General features: G+C 37.9%; 1 protein-coding gene across 1 annotated transcript in view; it reads left to right on the plus strand.

The window, feature by feature from the left end:
* The window catches only part of BNC2 (basonuclin zinc finger protein 2), a gene marked incomplete at its 5' end in the record, with an annotated part of 112,771 nt that overhangs the window by 81,331 nt on the left and 11,748 nt on the right, over positions 1-19,692 (plus strand). The window contains one exon of the mRNA XM_057379654.1: positions 8,552-10,518. Coding sequence (XP_057235637.1) covers positions 8,552-10,518 — 1,967 coding nt within the window. The remainder of the gene's footprint in view (positions 1-8,551; positions 10,519-19,692) is intronic.

Consider the following 19,692-nt stretch of genomic DNA (forward strand, 5'->3'; position numbering starts at 1 on the left):
CATAACTTTACTTCTCAGTGAGTTTTGTAGCACTAACATCAGAAAGTAAAATCATAAGGGCTTTTTGGTCACTGACAGGATCAAGGCAATTTTTTTTACATACTATACCAAAATGGAGAAATATGTATGKAAAAATTGGTGAAAGTGAGAATGAAAATCAGTTATCGCGATTGTTGCATGTGTTGTGCATTGCCAACCCATTCACATGCAAAACTGTGCTTTAAAATTATTTTATAGCTGAAATTATTTTAGTGGCTTACCATGCTCATGTCTCTGTTTACAGACTATCTTAGAAGTGCCCGTGGCACCTCATGCACTTTAAATTTTACACTCATACACCATGTGCTTGGTGATTTGATTGCCTCTAGTAGCCATGTTGGCCTAAGGATAAACATGCTGTTACTTGCCACAAATTAGTGGCAAAGCTTCTTCAGATACTTCAGTGAATTTTCCACTCTAACAGGCTGTAAAGAAGGAAATGTGTCAAAATATTCCTCTGCACTTGGGGTCCAAGGTTGTGAATTTCAAAGCTGTTTAAGAAATTTGAATAAACAATTTCAATGAAGTCCTGRTATTCTACTATTTCAGGAATGTTGAAGAACAAAAGGCTCCCCTTTGGCATGCATTAAAATTATTTTTGTGAGCAGATACCATAAAGCATATGTTCACCTCACGTTAGCTCCTCATTTCAAAAATTCTTTTGGATATCTCAACCAGAACAGTTGGTAAAATGAATAAATTGCATTTGAAAGTTTGTGCAGTTCTTGGTGTGAGAAGAGCAGAATATTTGGGAAGTGGCACTAGTATTTCAAAATAAATGAGAGTAAGGAGAACTGATAAAAAATTATTTTTTATCTTCTTTAAGATTAAAGAGCCAGTGTATATCCATGCTAATAGAAGTTCTGCTGTCATCAATTAGTGGTATCTTTTGCCTTTBAATAGTTGTCACCAACATGACGGCTGTAAATCAAACCAAGTTTTATTGACATCACAGTACTTTGTCCTGGCATTGGCTGGGGTAGACATCATTGTCTTGGCAATTGGTGCAATGCTGAGTTTTGGATTTAGTATGAGAATCYTTTGGGCCACACTGATTTCCAGCTGTTCCTGAGCAGTGCTTACCCTACACCAAGGACTTTCTCAGTGTCTCATGTGCTGCCAGCAGCCAGGTGCACAAGAAGCTGTGAGGGAGCATGGCCAGGACAGGTGGCCTGAACTGGCCAAAGGTAATTCCATACCCTAGAMCATCATGCCCARTWTGWAAACTGGGACGAGCTGGCTGGCAGAGGCCAATCACTGCTTGGGGACAGTCTGGGCATCAATCAGCAGGTGATGAGAAATTGTACTGTGCATCCCTTCTTTGTCTTGGRTTTTATTACTCTCTCCTTTCCATTACCAGTCATAGTAGTATATTTTGTTTTGTTTCAGTTATGAAACTGTTCATGTCTCACCCCAGCAGGTTTCCCTTTTCTCTCCAATTCTCCTCCCCACTTGGGGCAGAGGGAGTAGTGAGTGAGCAGCTATTGCCAGCTGGGGTTAAACCACAGCAGTTATACCACTGTGAAAACTAGTAAATGCAAGAGTATCAGACTCTGGTTGTGCTAACCCTTTTCTTCTAAGTATGGACAGACATCTGCTGTGAAAAAAAACTTGTCTGGCACCCAAGTATAAAGAGACTTGATATAATTGCTATGATTAAATAAATCTTGAGCTGTTGTGATTAAATACATTGTAACCACACAGTGATCTATTATAGTTTTAAAAATAAAAATACTATATGCAGTGTTAGGAAAAAACAAGTCAYTGTCTTGTAAATTATACATTCTTATCTGGTCCATAATCAAGAGCATTTCCTAACAAAGTGAATATTTTATCAAAAGTCAAACAATATGTTTAAAAAGTCTGACAAAGCATTTAAAACTAGTGCCATTGCATCCTAATGGTTTCATTGGAGTTGCAGAGGTGAATACACATTCATGAAGAGGGGAAAGAGCTAAATTACTGATTCTTTTCTGAAATCAGTAAGAGACATTACCCGCAATCCACATGGATCCTTTACAGTTGGCATGTGACTGAGTGTCCTCATCTTTCAGGGCCACACTTTCAAGTGCTTTTTACAGTTCATGAACCTGAAAAATGAAAAGGCATGCTGCAATTGGGGTGCACTGTGAGGAAGTTCAGTCCCCAAAAAGAGTTATGCGTTCAGGATCTAGTCAGTATTTTCATACCACCCCACGCAGCTTAGTCCAGAACCAGCATCCCAGCAGGTTGCTTGCTCAGGGAGGGCTCTGTGCTCCTGGCACACATCTTTGGATAAGATATGAAACAGAAGACCTGCATACTTTTGGTCAATAAAGATCCTGAAGGCCATTAAGTGAGAGTGTGGGTGGTTAACGGCGGTGTCCTGGCCAGGTTTCCGCTGYGGTTATTGCATTCCACTGCCTTATGTTTCATCTGCAGTTTCAGCAGGACATGGTGTTCCTCACTTTCACTCCAAAACCGTTGAGCAGTGCTCCTGTGCGCTGTTACACAGCTGCTGTGCTCCACCATGGTGGTACACCCCCAATATATATTCACACAGATTTGGCTCTACATCATGTTTCAGGGCTAAGTTAGGTCAAAATTACTTTCCAGCGTGGTCTGTGGAATTGCTCCAGGTTTATGGTGCAATTATTCTTGATCTAAAGTGCAGCCAGATTTGCTCCAGTGTCTACGATACCAGTTCGTAAAGTTTGCAAAGGTCTTTGGGGGTCCTTTTGGTCAAAACACAAAACATTTTTCTGCTGAATGCATAAGGAGATGTGGCGTGTAAAGAGCAACCAGAGCAAGTACTTTACAAACCTGGCAGCAAAGTAAGCATGTAAGTAAATATATATATATATATATGTATGTAAATAAATAAAGTCTCCTTCATGCTACTCTTTGTTTGAACACACACTGCCAGCGTAATTTTCAGTGATAATTTTGGGAGAGACAGCCATCTTCTCCCGTAGCATGCTGGTATCCTCATGCATACCCTGTGTCTTTGGGGCAAGGAAAACAAGTCCAGCTGGCAAGAGAAAGGGGGTGCCAGAAGGGAAGAATATCTATCCATTCTAGCAGAATGGAGGCTGCAGTGAAGTCAAAAGATAAAGATTTCCATTATTGACTGAGAACTCAGTAGTGCTGCCCTGTTTGTTCCTGCTGCAGCAGTATAACTCAAGGAAAGGATTGCTGACACTTAAACATGCATTTTTTCATATGGTTTCCGTTGGTRAAGGGAGGCTGGTGGGAGGTGGATGAGAAGTGACAGCTGAGGGGAAAAAATTTCAACCGTGCCTCTTTGCAGACTGAGTGTGTTAAATCTCATATTAGTTGCACATGTAAAATCACAGTGAGCAAGTATGCACACATTTTAGTTATGTTCAYGGGATCAAAGGTGAGTGAGGTTCAGCACGGTAAAAACTCCTATCAGGAAAATGAGCATCTGATTGCATGTGTGAGTGTATGTTTCTGTGGAAAACTAGATAGAGGTCTTGCTTTGGTCCTACTGAGATCAGTGGAAGTTAGCCAAAATGAGTCAGGAACTTGCACATTGTCCCATCTGCACTAATGTGAGGTGGTGTGCTGCTGCACACTTTTGGTAGCTTTTACCCCACGAGTAGTAGGACTACCCGTAGTGTAACAGCTTGAAATCCAACTGTGAGGCAAAGAGATGCTTCTGGGAAATTCTGGCCAAACAAAAACAACAAATCTAAATCATGGAAATTATGAAGGCTTTTCTTCATTAGAAACAAATGTTGATTTTTTTTCTGTCTACGCCCTAATTAAAGCCATCCTGTACAATTATAGTGTGACCAAATTAATATATTTCAGTCTGCTTCTCAACTGTTACAGCTGCATTCAAAATGTTTCTTCGAGATCAGCTGGAAAATACATAGCTCTTTAAGAGGAGCTTATAGAGGGAAGATTTGTGATAAACTCTAGGCTTGCCTAATTATTTAATCAAACATGTATCTATGCAATGTTTTGCAACATGGAAACATTGCTGATATGCATCATAAGCCACAGTTTAGGGTGCATAGGCAAACTTACTAAAATATGAAACCTAACAATGTTTTTTTTTGTACAACTTTGAGTCGTTCTCAGAACTTGTCACAATAGTGCCTCAAAATAATCCTTGAGTGCTTCCAAGAACATAAGCCTAGTTTTAGAAGCATTCTAAATATTTTTTAAACTTTCTATTAATCTCAGCCTTGTATAGTAATCTCTTACTTTGTATCCAGACAGGTATATACATAATTTTTTCCTATGCTAAGTGAATCAGTGAGAGAATAGAACTGCAAAAAGTCTWTGTTGCATATGTACAGAAATGTGTCTGTGTGTGTGTGTAGATATATAAAATTTTCTGCATGTAATAGTTACAGGAGTCCAAGGAGCTTCTTCCAGAAAATCAGAGTTTTAAACAACTTCATAAGTTGAAGGTTTACAGTGTATGTTTACAGTGTATTCTTGTGTACACTGCACTTATTTTCTTTTTTTTACGTTGGGAAGTTTTAAAGCTGAACTGAAAGCTTTAAAGGTGAAAGGCCTTCAGGAAATGAAGACTCACCTTTGCAATCCTCCCAGTTAGGGTTCTAAAAAGTAGTGATCTTTGTGTCCATCTTTTGTTTTAGCCTGTTTGTGTCATCCAAGATAAAAGCCTTGATGCCACCACGTGTTCTTCTTGACCCAGAAGTTTAAGACAAGATGTACCCTAACATATCCTGACACACACCTCTCTTCCTAACATACAGTCAGCAAAAATCAGGAGGCAGGTTCAGCGTAATTAATCATGACATTACAGAGTAATGTAGTATGTGTATATGTGGGTCTGTATCTATTCAAATAATAGACTTATGTGTGTACTTAGAGTTAGAAAAAGGGCTCAGGTTTATGTTTTGTATCCTTGGAGGTCAATTTAATATAGTATAAAAATTAAAATATTTTCTCCATCTGCAATTTTTTGAGAGAGGTCCACACAGTGAAATAAAACATAATAAATGAATAAAACAAGAGAAAATAAAATTGACTACATTAAAAATAAAAGACTGTGTGGACAAAGAAAGAAGAACATCAGTGTATGCTGTACAGATGGGGCTTACTTGTCTACKGCCTGGCTTCGAGCTGTATGCATGCAGTGGTATCTCTGTACTCATTGACTTCCTTGTACACATTGTCACAGGAGGCTTGGCTTAATCAGTTGTGAGCAGAAAAAAGTAATATAAATTGGAACCTTTTGTCATGAAGTATTTAAATGTTGATATGCTTTAATGGCTTCGGGGAGAAAATTTAGCATGAGAGATTGTAAGAAACAAGAAATCGATTACATGTAAGAAAGGACTTGAACCTTTAATCAAGTATTACCATATACARAAAGATCCCTAGCTAGTTATAGCTAAATTCAAATGGGATAATGGTTAGATTTTTTGTTAATTTTAAGTTTTATCAAAAAATGACATTCCTATTCTCTCTTTATCTAGTTTTGCATAATACATGCTTACAATGATTTATGGAAAGCTTTTACTGTGTAAATATTGAAGCATATGCTAGACAGTATCCATAAGCAGTGARGGTTTTATGGAATATAGGCATCTGAGCAATTGCTCTTTATTTTTGCTGGGCAAAAAGAGCCAAACAACTTCTTGCTGAAAATTAACAAGATCAAGCTTGTCTACTCCTTGTAGCAGGGGTAGACAGGGACTATTTAAGAATAACTTTCTGATTCCATGCTTTCTGTGAAAGTGAGAGTAACCCCGTAACTATCACACCCTTGACTGCCAGTTTCTCTGATCAGTGGGACTTAGCAGGTGCTGAAGGTCTGGTGCTCCTCATTGYAAATTCTTAAACAAAATGAAAAAACGGGTGGTGGTGTCTCATCAAGAGCTAGCTCATGCAGCTAAGTGCCTGCTTCGTTCACTTAGGATGTGGAGAAAGTCCCTGAAATCACACAGGGAAGCCCTGCATTTAGATGCTCGCCTGCCTGTTCTGTGCATGCAGAGAGCTGGCTGTGCTGCCATCAGGTGAGGGACTGTGTGACACTGCCTTCCCCTTATGTGTGGGAGTCTGTACCTATTATTGTCATGAGTTATTGTTCTGCTAGCTGTGATTAACTTTTATTTACTTACATATCCATTTTTGTAAAGCATCCATCTGTTGCATAAGCCTGTGAATGATTTACAAATTAAAACAAAACAAAATAAAATGTAGCAGTAGTACATTACAAAGCAGCCTGCAGTTGGCTGCAGACAGGAATTCTAATTCAATACATGTAAGCAGTGTAAATTGGACAATGTTATTCCCRTCTTTAAACTATGGGAATTACAGTTAGAAGGAATTAATATTTCTGATTTGGGATGGGAAGTGTGTGCATATAAATCAGGTCAGATGTGACAGCAAAGGCCTGGAGATCAAAATCTGAACCAAGTCTGTTTTTGCAGCTCCATGTGGAACTGCTGTGGCTGGCTGAAAGCTGTTGAAGTAGATGTAAGAAACTTTAGATCTTGCACAAGAAGAGAGTAGCTAAAGTTAGTTGGATGGAAAAACCCAAATATAATCTTAGAGCTTTGAAATATTAATCTGTTGTTTAATTTTTTTTTATTGTATTGGTGGTTTTTTCCTCCCACTCCTCATCCCACTTAAGTTTGCTTTTGTTTCACTTRTTTTTCCTGTAGAGAGGAAATTTTTATGTTCTGGATGATTTCTGCCTATAAAACACTGCCCATCAAGAACTGTAAGGACACAGAAATGAGAGATGCCCAGTGTGCTTATTGGTGTTCAAAGTGGGGACATTTCCTGACTCACGCTGCAAACCAAAACCAGCATCTGCATCATGATTTGTTGTTCATCCCTGTGTACATACAGGCCGAACATTTTCTACACATAGATAGCTATTGGGGCTTTCCATCTGGGTCATCTGAGTCAGATTTTCCAAGTTAATTGCTATTGAGGATTTCAGGGTTTGATTGTACATGCTCATGTGTGGAGCATCTCAAAAGATTTTGCAGTAGTATCTCAGGTTCTGAAACATACATGGCATTAACCTTCAGCATTAACTTTACACCCAGAGAGGTGACTGAACTGAACACGTCAGAACTGAAATAATAAAACCAGATGTAACAAATTAAATACATGCTTTAGTATTTGCATTGCAAAATTATATTTTTCAATACTCTAGGAAATGTGAGGGAAGAGAAGAATCAATCCTSTGAAGACTAAAAATAATTAATTAATTTAACAAATAAAAAAATAAATTCAGGGGCTAAAAGGGTTGGAGGGGAAGAAAGGTATTTTCAGGCTTCATAATCAAAAAGAGTTTGACTGACAAGATTTTTGCAGTAATTCGTAATCCAAAGTCTTTGGGTAAAGTTCTGAACCTGAGATTCAAGATGTAAAAATATCAGAGATGGTATGGTAGTGTATCTTGCCAGGCTCTCCAACTGTTTAATGCATGAGGAAGCATTGGAATAATTCTGGTTTGATGGCCTTCAACATTTCTGGTTGGTTATAGTTACTGTGCTAATGTTATGTCCAGCATTTGCCCAAAAGGCAAGATGCCAATAAAATGATGTATTCATTATATAAGTATTTTAATATGTTTTTATCAATATGTGCTGGAATGGATTGCCTGACATTACATTGCAGAATTTTTAAGTCCTACCTTCAGGCAAATCTCATGCTTACTAGCAAAAATGAAAGTGTGAAATGCTTTTTAATGTATATTTAACAACAGATAGTCTAGTGATTACTGATGTGTATTCTCTCTGGACTTTTCCCTTGCTATCAGAAGGCAATGTTAAGAGACAACATTTTTACACATTTATCRTATCTTCATCCATCAGATCCTTACTTTTTACATATTTTTAACTGTCATTTATAACAAGGCTACAAAAATGTAATCTCTAAAGTCTAAACCAYACCAAGATTGCAAGCTTACAATCAATTGCCAGTAATTGTCCAGGAAAAAAGGGATTAAGGTACAAGTGTTATATGCTATTTTTAAGACATTTTGCTTTGCATCAAAGTTYCTTGTGAAATGGCCTATAAATTACTTCAGTCTGATGTCTGTTATTATTTAAGGAGCGAATSTATCAAATGCATTTATTTAGCTCATTCTAATAGTGTTACCATTTAATAGTGACTAAGATACAATTTGTTGAATTTTGCAGTGGTGTGCACAGCAACAGTTCATGTTTTACTAATACGCTCTGAACAGGAGCATTCTACATAGATGGCTGTTGTTAAAATAAAAGTACTGAATGCATTTTAGGTCACAGAGTCCTAGGGTCTCTGTTTTGTGTACTCTGACATTATTAAACTCGATCCTGTTTTCTAAATGTGACACTAATTACAGTATCTGCATGGATGGAAAGTTTGTATTTTTTTATCAAGTTCTAATAACACTGTTTGCATCTTGTTTTTTGAGCTTAGTGTTTCATGTTCAGGCAGCAGAGCACCTTCTTCAATAATTATGCAGAATCAATAAGTTTTTTCTTTGTGTTTGTCTTTGTTGTTTCTTTGATATGGCCTCCAGGATGCTGCAGGCAAGGTGCTGGACCGCTGGGCCATCATGTCCAGGGAAGAAGAGATCATTACCCTTCAGCAGTTCCTGAGATTTGGAGAAACGAAATCTATCGTGGAGCTGATGGCAATTCAAGAAAAAGAAGGGCAGGCTGTGGCTGTGCCATCTTCAAAGACAGATTCAGATATAAGGACTTTTATTGAAAGCAATAATCGCACCAGGAGCCCAAGTCTCCTTGCTCACCTGGAGAATAGCAACCCTTCCAGCATTCATCATTTTGAAAACATCCCAAATAGCCTTGCATTCCTGCTTCCATTCCAGTACATAAATCCAGTCTCTGCTCCACTGCTGGGGCTGCCTCCAAACGGCCTCCTGCTGGAACAGCCAGCAATGAGGCTCCGTGAACCAAGCCTTACGACCCAAAATGAGTATAATGAGAGTAGTGAATCTGAAGTTTCCCCTACACCTTTCAAGAATGAGCAAGCATCCAGCAGGAATGCTTTGACCAGCATTACAAATGTGGAGCCCAAAACTGAGCCAGCCTGTGTCTCTCCTGTTCAAACGCCTACGCCAGTCAATGATTTATCAAAAACAGAGCACACAAAAAGCTCGTTCCGAATTCACAGAATGAGGAGAATGGGGTCAGCCTCCAGGAAAGGCAGAGTGTTTTGCAATGCATGCGGCAAAACTTTCTATGACAAAGGTACTCTTAAAATCCACTACAATGCTGTGCACCTGAAAATCAAGCATCGATGCACTATTGAAGGCTGCAATATGGTCTTCAGCTCTCTCAGAAGCCGCAATCGCCACAGTGCTAACCCCAATCCCCGTCTCCACATGCCTATGCTAAGGAATAACCGCGACAAAGATCTAATTCGTGCTACATCAGGCGCCGCCACTCCTGTCATAGCCAGTACAAAATCCAACCTAACTTTRACAAGCCCTGGGCGTCCACCGATGGGGTTTACCACTCCCCCTCTAGACCCGGTACTACAGAACCCTCTTCCCAGTCAACTGGTCTTCCCAGCTTTGAAGACTGTCCAACCTGTTCCTCCATTTTACAGAAATTTACTTACTCCTGGAGAGATGGTGAGTCCTCCAACCTCACTCCCTACCAGTCCTATCATACCAGCAGTGAGTGGCCTGGAGCAGCATCCCCCTCCTCCTTCGGAGTCATCGGTACCTTCAGTGTTGATGCCCACCCCAGAGCCCAATGCAGACCTTGCTCCCAAGAAGAAGCCAAGGAAGTCAAGCATGCCAGTTAAAATTGAAAAGGAAGTTATCGACACTGCTGATGAGTTTGATGATGAAGACGAAGAGGTGAAYGACAGGACAGCGATGGTGAATGACATTGGTCATGACAATCACTGCCATTCTCAGGAGGAAATGAGCCCAGGCCTGTCTGTGAAAGACTTTTCCAAAAGTGACAGAACCAGATGCATTTCCAGACCAGACATAAGAAGGGCAGACAGCATGACATCAGAAGACCAGGAGCATGAGAGAGACTATGAAAATGAGTCAGAGTCTTCAGAGCCCAAATTGTGTGAAGAATCCCTGGAAGGCGATGATCGCCTCCATGAACCCGGTGAAAAATCTATGATGCACAGTGACAGACCAGATGAAAACCACAATGACTCTTCCAACCAGGATGTCATTAAGGTGAAGGAAGAGTATACAGACCCTACATATGATATGTTCTATATGAGCCAATATGGACTGTACAATGGAGGCAGTGCCAGTATGGCTGCTCTTCATGAAAGTTTCGCTTCTACATTCAACTACAGCAGCCCTCAGAAGTTCTCCCCAGAAGGTGAAATGTGCTCCAGCCCAGACCCCAAGATCTGCTATGTTTGCAAGAAAAGTTTCAAGAGCTCCTACAGTGTAAAGCTTCACTACCGAAATGTTCATTTAAAAGAGATGCATGTCTGCACAGTGGCTGGCTGTAATGCTGCGTTCCCATCACGGAGAAGCAGAGACAGGTCAGTAAATATTAATTGATTTTCTGCATTATTAAATGTCTTGAATTATGGAAGAATAGGCAGTTTAGGATATATGAAGAAATAGAGAGATATACAGTAATGACAAGTGACAATTGTGTTCCCTTGACATTGAGAGAGATTTATCATTTTAAGATTTTCATTGTTCCTTGGCATTCAGAATTGTGTATATTGTGCCATCCCCTTAGTGACTGGCCAGATAATAAAAGCCATTATACTTTCTATATGCCTGTGAACATGTGTATTGTACTTCTGTTTATAAGCTACAGTCCTCATTACATTTATTTTCTTCTCCCTGTAACATTTAAAACAAGAGAACCTTTTATTAAATGTATAGTAAATTATATACAGTACAAATATCTCCATGAACACATATCAAACCATACAACTGGGAAGGAGGCGAGGGGTGGATGGATGTTGAATGAATGGATGGAGAGAGATAATGAAGGACTGGAATGATTTCCATCCTCACAGGCTCATACAAAAGGGAACAAGAAGCATTAGAAGGCTGTTTGTTATTGTCTTCTATTTTTAGAAGTAGATGCTATGTTGTAACGAGAACACGCAAATATTAAGAAAATCATTGTCTGCTTCTGTAGGAGAACTTACACATCTCTACCCACGAAGGTCATTTAGTCCCTATCTTTTCCTGCATGTGATCAACTCCCTTCCCCATCAATGGGAATTATGCACACTCAGAGAGGAGAGGCTTCCCTAYATATTTTTAAGACCAACCAGGGTATATTCTGCTGCTCCTTCAGATGACATCATGCCCTAGCTATGTTGCATCAATACAAAAGCAGTTGGGCTTAAACAGAAGCAGCTGGTCCATAAACTCTTTGGTTTAGGGGTGGGGTTTTTTTTTGGTTTTGGCTTTTTTGGTTGGTTCTTTATAGACTGCTCTTTTTGATTCCTGAGGAGAATGTAATATAAATGGAATTTGTTAAGGTGATAGGATAACATTGTTATTTCATGCTTATGGATAAAAGCTCTCTCATTTGATGATGGTCATATTGTCACATAACAAAACCTTTCTGGTTCATGGAATGGTGGTAAAATTGGGTCACCTCTTTTCCTTTACTTGTGTTTCATATTTTTTCATTAGGCTGTAAAAATTGAGCAGACACAGGAAGGAAATTAAACTGAGCTAAACATTTCACACACAGCTCCTGATCGTTTTTTCCATTGAAATTGATGTGAAAGGGAATGTATAATGTCTTATAAAATGAAAGCAAGTTAGTGTTAAAGATACTGAGGAGCCAAAATTCACTGTTTTGATGGAGAGTGCAGTCCCCAAATATCTCATGTCTTCTCTTATAATTTATAAAATCCACTAAACACTAAAAAGATGAGCAAACATAAGAATACAAGCTCAAAACACATAAGAAGGACAATCTAGGAAGTTTCTATTTCAGTAGGTTGAAACTACTGGATATGAAGCAGGTAAATCTAAATTAAAATTCCTGTTCTTGGTGTGAGCTGGTAGGTGTTAATGASACTTGAATTTGACAGGGGAAGTATGTAAGTCAGTGGCAAAATCTATGCTGAGTTTAGATGTGTACAACCCCTTTCAGTTTCTGAAATCATAGTCTTTGTTAGGCAAGAATTTGATTCGGTCAGTCGGTTTCCTCAAAGGAATTTTGAAAAATCAGACATGGTTTTTTACACAAAACAGCTTCACATTGAGCATGTAAAGCAAGAGCTTTTGGATTGGGAACTTTGTGCAGTGTATTAAATTTCAGCAGTAATACAYTGAAAGATCAAGGTAGTAATAAAGTTAGCACAGTAAAGATTTAGATATTCTAAGAAAGAGTGACTGTGATGACATGCATAAAATATTTCCAAGACAAGAACCTGAAAATAGGGCATATTTTGAAATATTTTTGTGATCTACATAGGAAGTTTCTATTAAGCTTATTGAAAGCAACCTGTGAAATACAAAAACTGATTTAGTATCTTAAAATGCAAGCGCATATTTAAAGATAAAATTATTACTTGCATATCATTTTGATTGTAAGGCACAAGGCCATTGTTTTACATCATTAAATTAGTAACATTCAAAATATAATTCAGTTATGTGTTGCACATGGGACAAAAGACATTTGTAGGTATATTACATCCTTCAATTGCAAAGATTTAAGAATGGTTCTGTAATTCAGAAAATTCGAAGGTGTGGTACAATTTGTGTGCCCTTTCAGCCTTTTRGTTTTTGTAAGTTGTTCATCACTTGTGGTTTGCAACAGTAGTCAGGAAATGCTTGAAAAAACCAGAAAATTCTCTCATGGTTCAGGATAATTCTTTAGACATTTGAGCAAGCAACATATTCAAAACTTCCCTGGGCTATTCATTTTTATCCAGAAGTGCTATGTCTACAAATACAAAGAAGTGAAAGTATATGTAGAGAAATATGCATGTCAAAGAAAGCAGATGAAAGATTGAAGTAACATTTTCTAATAGTTTGTCATTAAAAAAAAAAAAAAAAAAGTTTTTTTAAAATAAAGTTAGAAAGTAAAAGTTAATTTATTCTCTCTTTTTTTTGTGGAGGTGTGGGTTTCTTTTTCTTGTGATTTTTTTTTTTTTTGTTCTGTTTCTTTGCTTTGTTTGTTTGTTGGGGAGGGGGGTCTTTTGCAAACTATTTAATTACCATCAAAATTTTTTCATTCAATTTGTTTTAGGCTTTTTCCCTATCTTCCTTTTGAATTTTTTTTTTTTTTTGAGACAGTATATACAATTCCTAACTTTTCAGGTTATAGAGAGTACCTGATAACTGGATAACTACATTAATAGCATTGCAAAGTGAGAACTTCTTCCAGCCACTTAAATCAATTTCACTTAAAAACTTGGGAGCATTTTGCTAATAATTGCTGTATGAGAAATAAGAATTAGCTACTACAGCATATAGTAATAACCCCTGGATAATATTTGAAATGGATTTGTGTGCCATTTTGGATACATTGAAAAAGTCGCTGTGATTTACTCGTGTTATGAGTCACTCACATAACCTTTGATTAGCTAGAGTTTCTTTGCTTTGAAAATTTAAAATAAAAAAAAATACAGTATTTTCAGTATTATCTCCTTAAGGAAATCAGAGTTCTAGATATTCCATAGCTTACAGTCTTGTGCAGTTATCTTTTATTTTTTTCATTTTATTAATCCTACTACTAGCATTATATTAATTATTAATCCTATTATAAATAGTTAGAGGTCTAAAACTCCCAACTCTAGCTATGTTCTGTAATAAAATACAAGTTTAAGTGGAGACAGATAACATCGGCTGATCCTTTTCGTTTCCTTTAGAGGCATCTGATCTGGCTTAAATCCTTTTCCAATGCAACTCTAGTTAATCAAAGGTTAATCAGATATTCCCCCTGCCCTGTACATACACAAAATTCAAAATTGTTGACAGCGGGTGGAGCTACTGTAAAATGGGCTTTGCAAAGGAGGGGTGGTGATACAGACTGCTTGTTACCAGAGGCAGCAGATCACATCAGGAGCAAAAGCAGTGCTGCTTTGATGAAGGAGGGCTTTTTTTCTGTGTCACAGCTGCATCCCTCCCTTTGTAGAAAGCATCCTGTGGCAATTTTTGCTAAGGTTGGACAAATCTACCTTTACCATTCCTACATCATTGTGCCAAGGTCCACACTTGCAAAAATATCCTTCTGCCAAAAATGTTGGGATATCCTCTGAGATCTTCAGCTAACCACAGCCAGTCCTTGCAAATTAGGGTCAAGATAATTGGAATATTTCAGAGTCCCACTTCACTGGTTTTTTTTTACTCAGGGCGGGGAAAAGCAAAATTGAAATTCCTCACTATCAGTGAACCAGGAATTCTGTCATCCCTTCTAAAAATTAGACAGTGTTGTTTTCAAGTAGTTAAGCTCTCGTGATTCTAGGTTGTTTTTTTTAACATACCTATTTCCATCATTCTTCTGAGCTAAGTAACATCACTCATTAAATCAGCCTTAATACATACATAGATCTTTGGTCTTTTCTTCAGAGAAGTCTTTCTGACTTTCTTTTCCTASAAGCACTGGACTTCAGTAAATCACCTTTTCCTCGGTACTTCAACAGTCACTTCCTGAATTACCTATTCATCTCTTTCTGCTCCTGTATTTACTTCAGATGTCCATTTTTCTAAAGACACGATGTACAGACAATGCCTTGCCTCAAAAAGACAAGGGGCAGTAAATAGGAAGAGACTATATTAAAAAAATTGTCAGAAACAGTGTCATAAGCCTCCTTTTAAACAGAAGGACATCTTCCTCAGGTAACATTTTAGATGGAAAAGAGCGAGATGGGAAGAARTTCCTGTGAGCACTGTGCACTTGAATGGAAAGATTTGTCCTTGTGGGGTGAATTCTYTCTGGAGTCAGAGGTCCTTCCTGCAAGTGAGAAAAAAGGGCCTGTGGCCACAGTGATTAGATTCTCCTGGGATCTCTTTACCACTCTTGTCCCAGTAGATACTGAGTTTACCATACAGAGATAGGTGTGGTTAATCCTTTAAATCTGCACTGAAGTGCAACTGGTCAGGGAATTATCCTGAACTGTGAGTAAGACATGTGGATGGGAGGAGGGAAGAATTATTTCCTGACCAAAGGAGACAGCAGTGCTGAAGTTTCATCAAAGTCTTTGTTGAAGAGCACATGCAGAGGTAAAGGTCTGGAAGGTGCAACTTAGAGCTTCGTTTCTGTCACCTACAAGAGCCAAGAATTTTGTGGTCAGTGATGAAAGAGATTGCAAGTGGACCTTTTGCATTCATTTGGTCTTGTTGATAAACTACTTTTCTTGGGGGAAAAATAGAGCATCTTCTCAGTCAGACTTAGTGCATACTAAAGCTCCATTTCACCTCAGCACTGACACTATTAAAATCAGTGGGCTTTAAGCTGGGGCACAACATTAATAACAATAGGTGACCATGTCTCCTTTCTCTCAAAGTAAGAAAAATATACTAATCCTCAGTGTATCTGTTCAAAGGAGCAAAGCAAAAATTTTCATTTTTGTATGTCTATTACTTAAGTATGACTATTTATTGCTCAGGTTTGCCTTTTAGGTTTGTTTTCTCAAAAAGTGAGCATGCATACATATGCGTGTGCATATGTGCGTGTGTGTGCGTTTGTGTGTGTGTGTGTGTGTGTGTGTGTGTGTGTGTGTGTGTGTGTGTGTTTTCCACAATATGGGGAAGGTAATTGAGCCCCATGAATAAATTTCTTTTAAAAATAATATTTGCTCAGGGTGACTTATAAATAAATATGAGGCAACTATTGATGCCAAGTGTGATCATGCCATTTGATTGCGAGTTAAATCAGTCCAGATTTAAAAACATAAACTCCTTGATTTGAATGAAGCAAGACATCTGTAGGTGGTTTATTAAAACCTGCTGATGTCTCCAGAACTAAATTTGTGCAGATATAGGCCTCTGGGTARCTGTATTGAAAAAGCAGAGACATACTTTGTATCTGGTTACCTGACTTCCGGCGCTGTACAGGTGTGCTTGAATAAATTAACATCAGTTACCTGTGATGAGCCGCTGCATATATTATCAAGGGAGGTGAAGATGTGAGAAAGCTGTTACCTGCCTCTTGTTATCACCTCCTTGACACAATAGTACCCATTTTTTCATCATTCTACTAGGCTTGGAGTCCTCTACTTTTAGATAATTTTTAGATAAMTTTTTAGATAATTATTTTCTATAAATGCACTCAATTCTGGCTCCAAAAAATAAGATACTTTGCATCACTCCATGATAATTATGTTTCCCAAATATTATTAGCTGTCATATACAACTTGAATTTCCTCCAATAAAAACAAGGAAATCTGTTTTTAAGACATTAGGTGTTTGATGAACCATTTGTCAAAAGACAAAAATCATATCTGATAAATTTTTCAAAATATAAACATATTTCACCTGTGCTATTGTTCCTGGACTTGATGCAGTTCATGAAGAGACTAGCTGCATATCCAATACAATTGAATGAACCATTAGGTTTTCTCTTGCACAGACACTAAGATGTGTGTCACTGCTAATGTTCACATAACTCTTCCTTACCCAAGAGAAGCCGGATCATAAAGAAACATTTTGTGCCACCCCTAACACAGATCTACTGATCTAACCTCTTCCATGAGTAGTCATGTTGAACACAGACTGCCTGTCATATTGCATACTTGCCAATGTGAACAGGAGAAGCAGAATTAAAACTAGAATGCATAGAAAAAGTGTCTTCATACGATTTTTAAATAGTATTTAAAAGAAAATAAATAAATTGAAGCAAKAGGCTTTTTGTGAGTAAATATTGAAGGATAAATTCTGGCATGAAAGGAGTTTTTTCCAACTACATAATATCATTTGTTTGGGGCTTGAATTGGAGATGATGGCTGGTTTTTAAAACAACCTGATGTCTACATTATCTTGTTCTGTTTTGGTGTATAATATTCTATAATTTAGAGAGGGAGAATACAGTGTTTTCTGCAGCACAAGAAGTCTGATTTTTTATGTGAACTTGCAAATAAGCCAAGGTATTTTCAGTGACCTGAAAAGCTTGTTTAAACAAACTGCTACATCAGGATTAACATAGGTGGGAAGCATAAGTAAAACATTTAAAAGACTAGCCAAACCCAAAATATGTATTGAGCAATATTTTCCCCTGATATGTGTTGTGACAAATAGTGTAAATGTTTAATGTGTTTTGTCCAAGTTTCCTGCATAAGTTCTGTGTATTTTCTGTTTGGTAAAGGAGGTTATTTGAGAAGACAGGTCGGGGAATGTGAATGCCTGTCATGATATCCTGGTTGCCCCGAGGTTCCTAAGAAATTACTGGAAGAACCACAACTCTTTACCAGAGAGTGGAAGACAACTGCATGTTTTCCCTTCATCTGAGTAAATGTAAAGTTGTTCCCCGTATATAAAAATGTCCCATCTTCCCTTGGGTCCTTTGGAGGTGGGTGAAATAAAAAAAAAAAAAAAAAAACACCGACTTTAGTTCCTGTAGGGAAAGCCTCTAGCTCTCCTTTTACTCTTAACTGAAGGCTGTAAGATTCTGCTATAGTGAAGAAAGCTGTTCTTTACAGGTGGAAGATAACACCAGGACACTAATTCCAAAAGTCTGGGTGGAACAAGACACTGCAACTTGAGAGGTGCAGTCTGCTCAGCTGTAGGGGTCTGGGGAGAAATAGTGAAGGGTGAGGGAAACACATTTGTGGCAGGAGTAGTAGTTTACTGCCCTTCGGATTTACAGCTCTCAGTGAAGGACAGAGAAAATCAGGCAGGCAAATGCTTGTTATCCGTTCGTCAGTTTGAAAAACTTCTCTGTAAAGAGAAACTTTCAATTAAAGAAGCAAACTTTMCATCAGATCTTAACACCCTAAACAAAGATTACTCACAGTTGAGACAATTTTCTTCTCTGCGTAATGATGATGTTGCTCTTTCCCCTAGATTTGAGRTGTTTTATTCATTGGAGCATGAACTGAGCAACTGTGTTGGGACATATATGAAATACAGTGAAGTTTACCTGAAAGTAAGAAAATTGATGAGGCAAGTCCTATGAATGACAGAAACCCCAAAACACAAACGAACACCAAAACACAGAAAACTGAATGAGGGAAAATTTACTAGGTGTAGATGACTCCAAATAGCTACAACAGTTTTTTGGATGACAGTTTGCCAGTCCTATCAGTATATCTAGACAGAGGCAGATATTTCAAGACATATTTTGAAGTAGAACTATGTAGCAGGTCATCAATATAGTAAAACAAAAATCATTTGGATTTCTAGTCCTTTGCTTTTTGATAAAATGGGAGTTAGCTGGTGAGACAGGTGAGAGTACTAATACTTCTTTGTGAAAGATGTTACTCAGAAATAGTTGGCAATTTATGGGCTCTGGGGAAAAGGAAACCCAAAATCCAACCCCTCTAAATCTGGGACTTTTTTATGATTATACAAGTCATTAGCAAGTATGACAGGGAATAAAAGCAAATTTGTGAAATAGAGCCTATAGCTGCAGAAATAAACTGTTCAGTTAGAAAATATTAAGGGTAAAGATAAACACACTGCTCACTCCTTATCTCATGGTGATCCTGAAGAAAGACACACAGGGTTATGAATGAGAGTCAAGTGCTCCACAGGAGTGTCAAGGTAGAGACCACTGTAAAGGCAGTGCAAAGATGCTGTGCACAGCTTTTGAATACCCCTTAATCCTGACCTGGAGTAGTTGCAGTTTTKTGTCCTTTGTCCATTCAAGTAAGCAGTGCCACACATCGTGTAGCAGTATTTGTCATGTTGTGCTGTAGTACTTCAGTAGAAACCGCTCATTCACGTCCAGCACGTACACATAAAAAGTTCCCTCTAGAGGTACCTCAGATGGTCTGTCGGGGCCTGAGGTAACACAGGAATATCTCAGGTGAGATACCACTTATGGCTCATCACAAGCTGACCTCTTAATGGCAAACACTGGATATTTCCTGACAACAGTTTTAAACTCACTACTTCTAAAAAAATCTAAAGCTTTTTGTAGTACTTGCTACTTTCCAGCAACATCTTTTAAATTAGCAGTTTGCCATGTGCTAAGCAAACTTTTTTTATTATTTCTTTTTTYTTAATTAAGAGTTTATTAYACATTTAAGCTTGCCCTAAATAGCATTGCTTTAAAAGATCTGTCTAAGAAATAATTTAACGTTTTTGCCATGAGGCACCTTCGAGCTTCATATAAATGGACCTGGAAGAGAAATGAAAGAGTTTTAGATTTGCCAGAAATGTATGCTCTCATAAAAGAGAAAGAATTGCAGGACTTTGTTGGCATACTGTATAAATGTAAAATGGTTTGTTTTGTATGRGGAAAGCAGGGGTAGAGAAAGAAAGGATAAAGTTGTAATAGGAAGATTTTTTTTGCTGTCACTTTGGTTTTGCTTTATTTTTTTTAATAAAAAGGGGGAAGAAAACCCCAAGCTGTATGCAATCAAACTATGTGAGTGTAAAACATAAGATGTAAATTATAGGGTTTATAAGTTGCTATTTCCAATGTTACTGATTATGATTCTTGTGCTTTACAAACTTTATTGCTTATTTTAGTAACTAGGGAAAGGTGTTTTCCACTTCCAGTTCAATATATTTTYTTTCCTTTCTTTCCTTCTTCCTTCTCTCTCCTTTTCTTTGTTATGCCAGAA

Source organism: Malurus melanocephalus, unplaced genomic scaffold (assembly GCF_030028575.1).
Source record: "Malurus melanocephalus ecotype Western Australia unplaced genomic scaffold, MMel_1.1 scaffold_414, whole genome shotgun sequence".
Lineage (NCBI taxonomy): Eukaryota > Metazoa > Chordata > Aves > Passeriformes > Maluridae > Malurus > Malurus melanocephalus.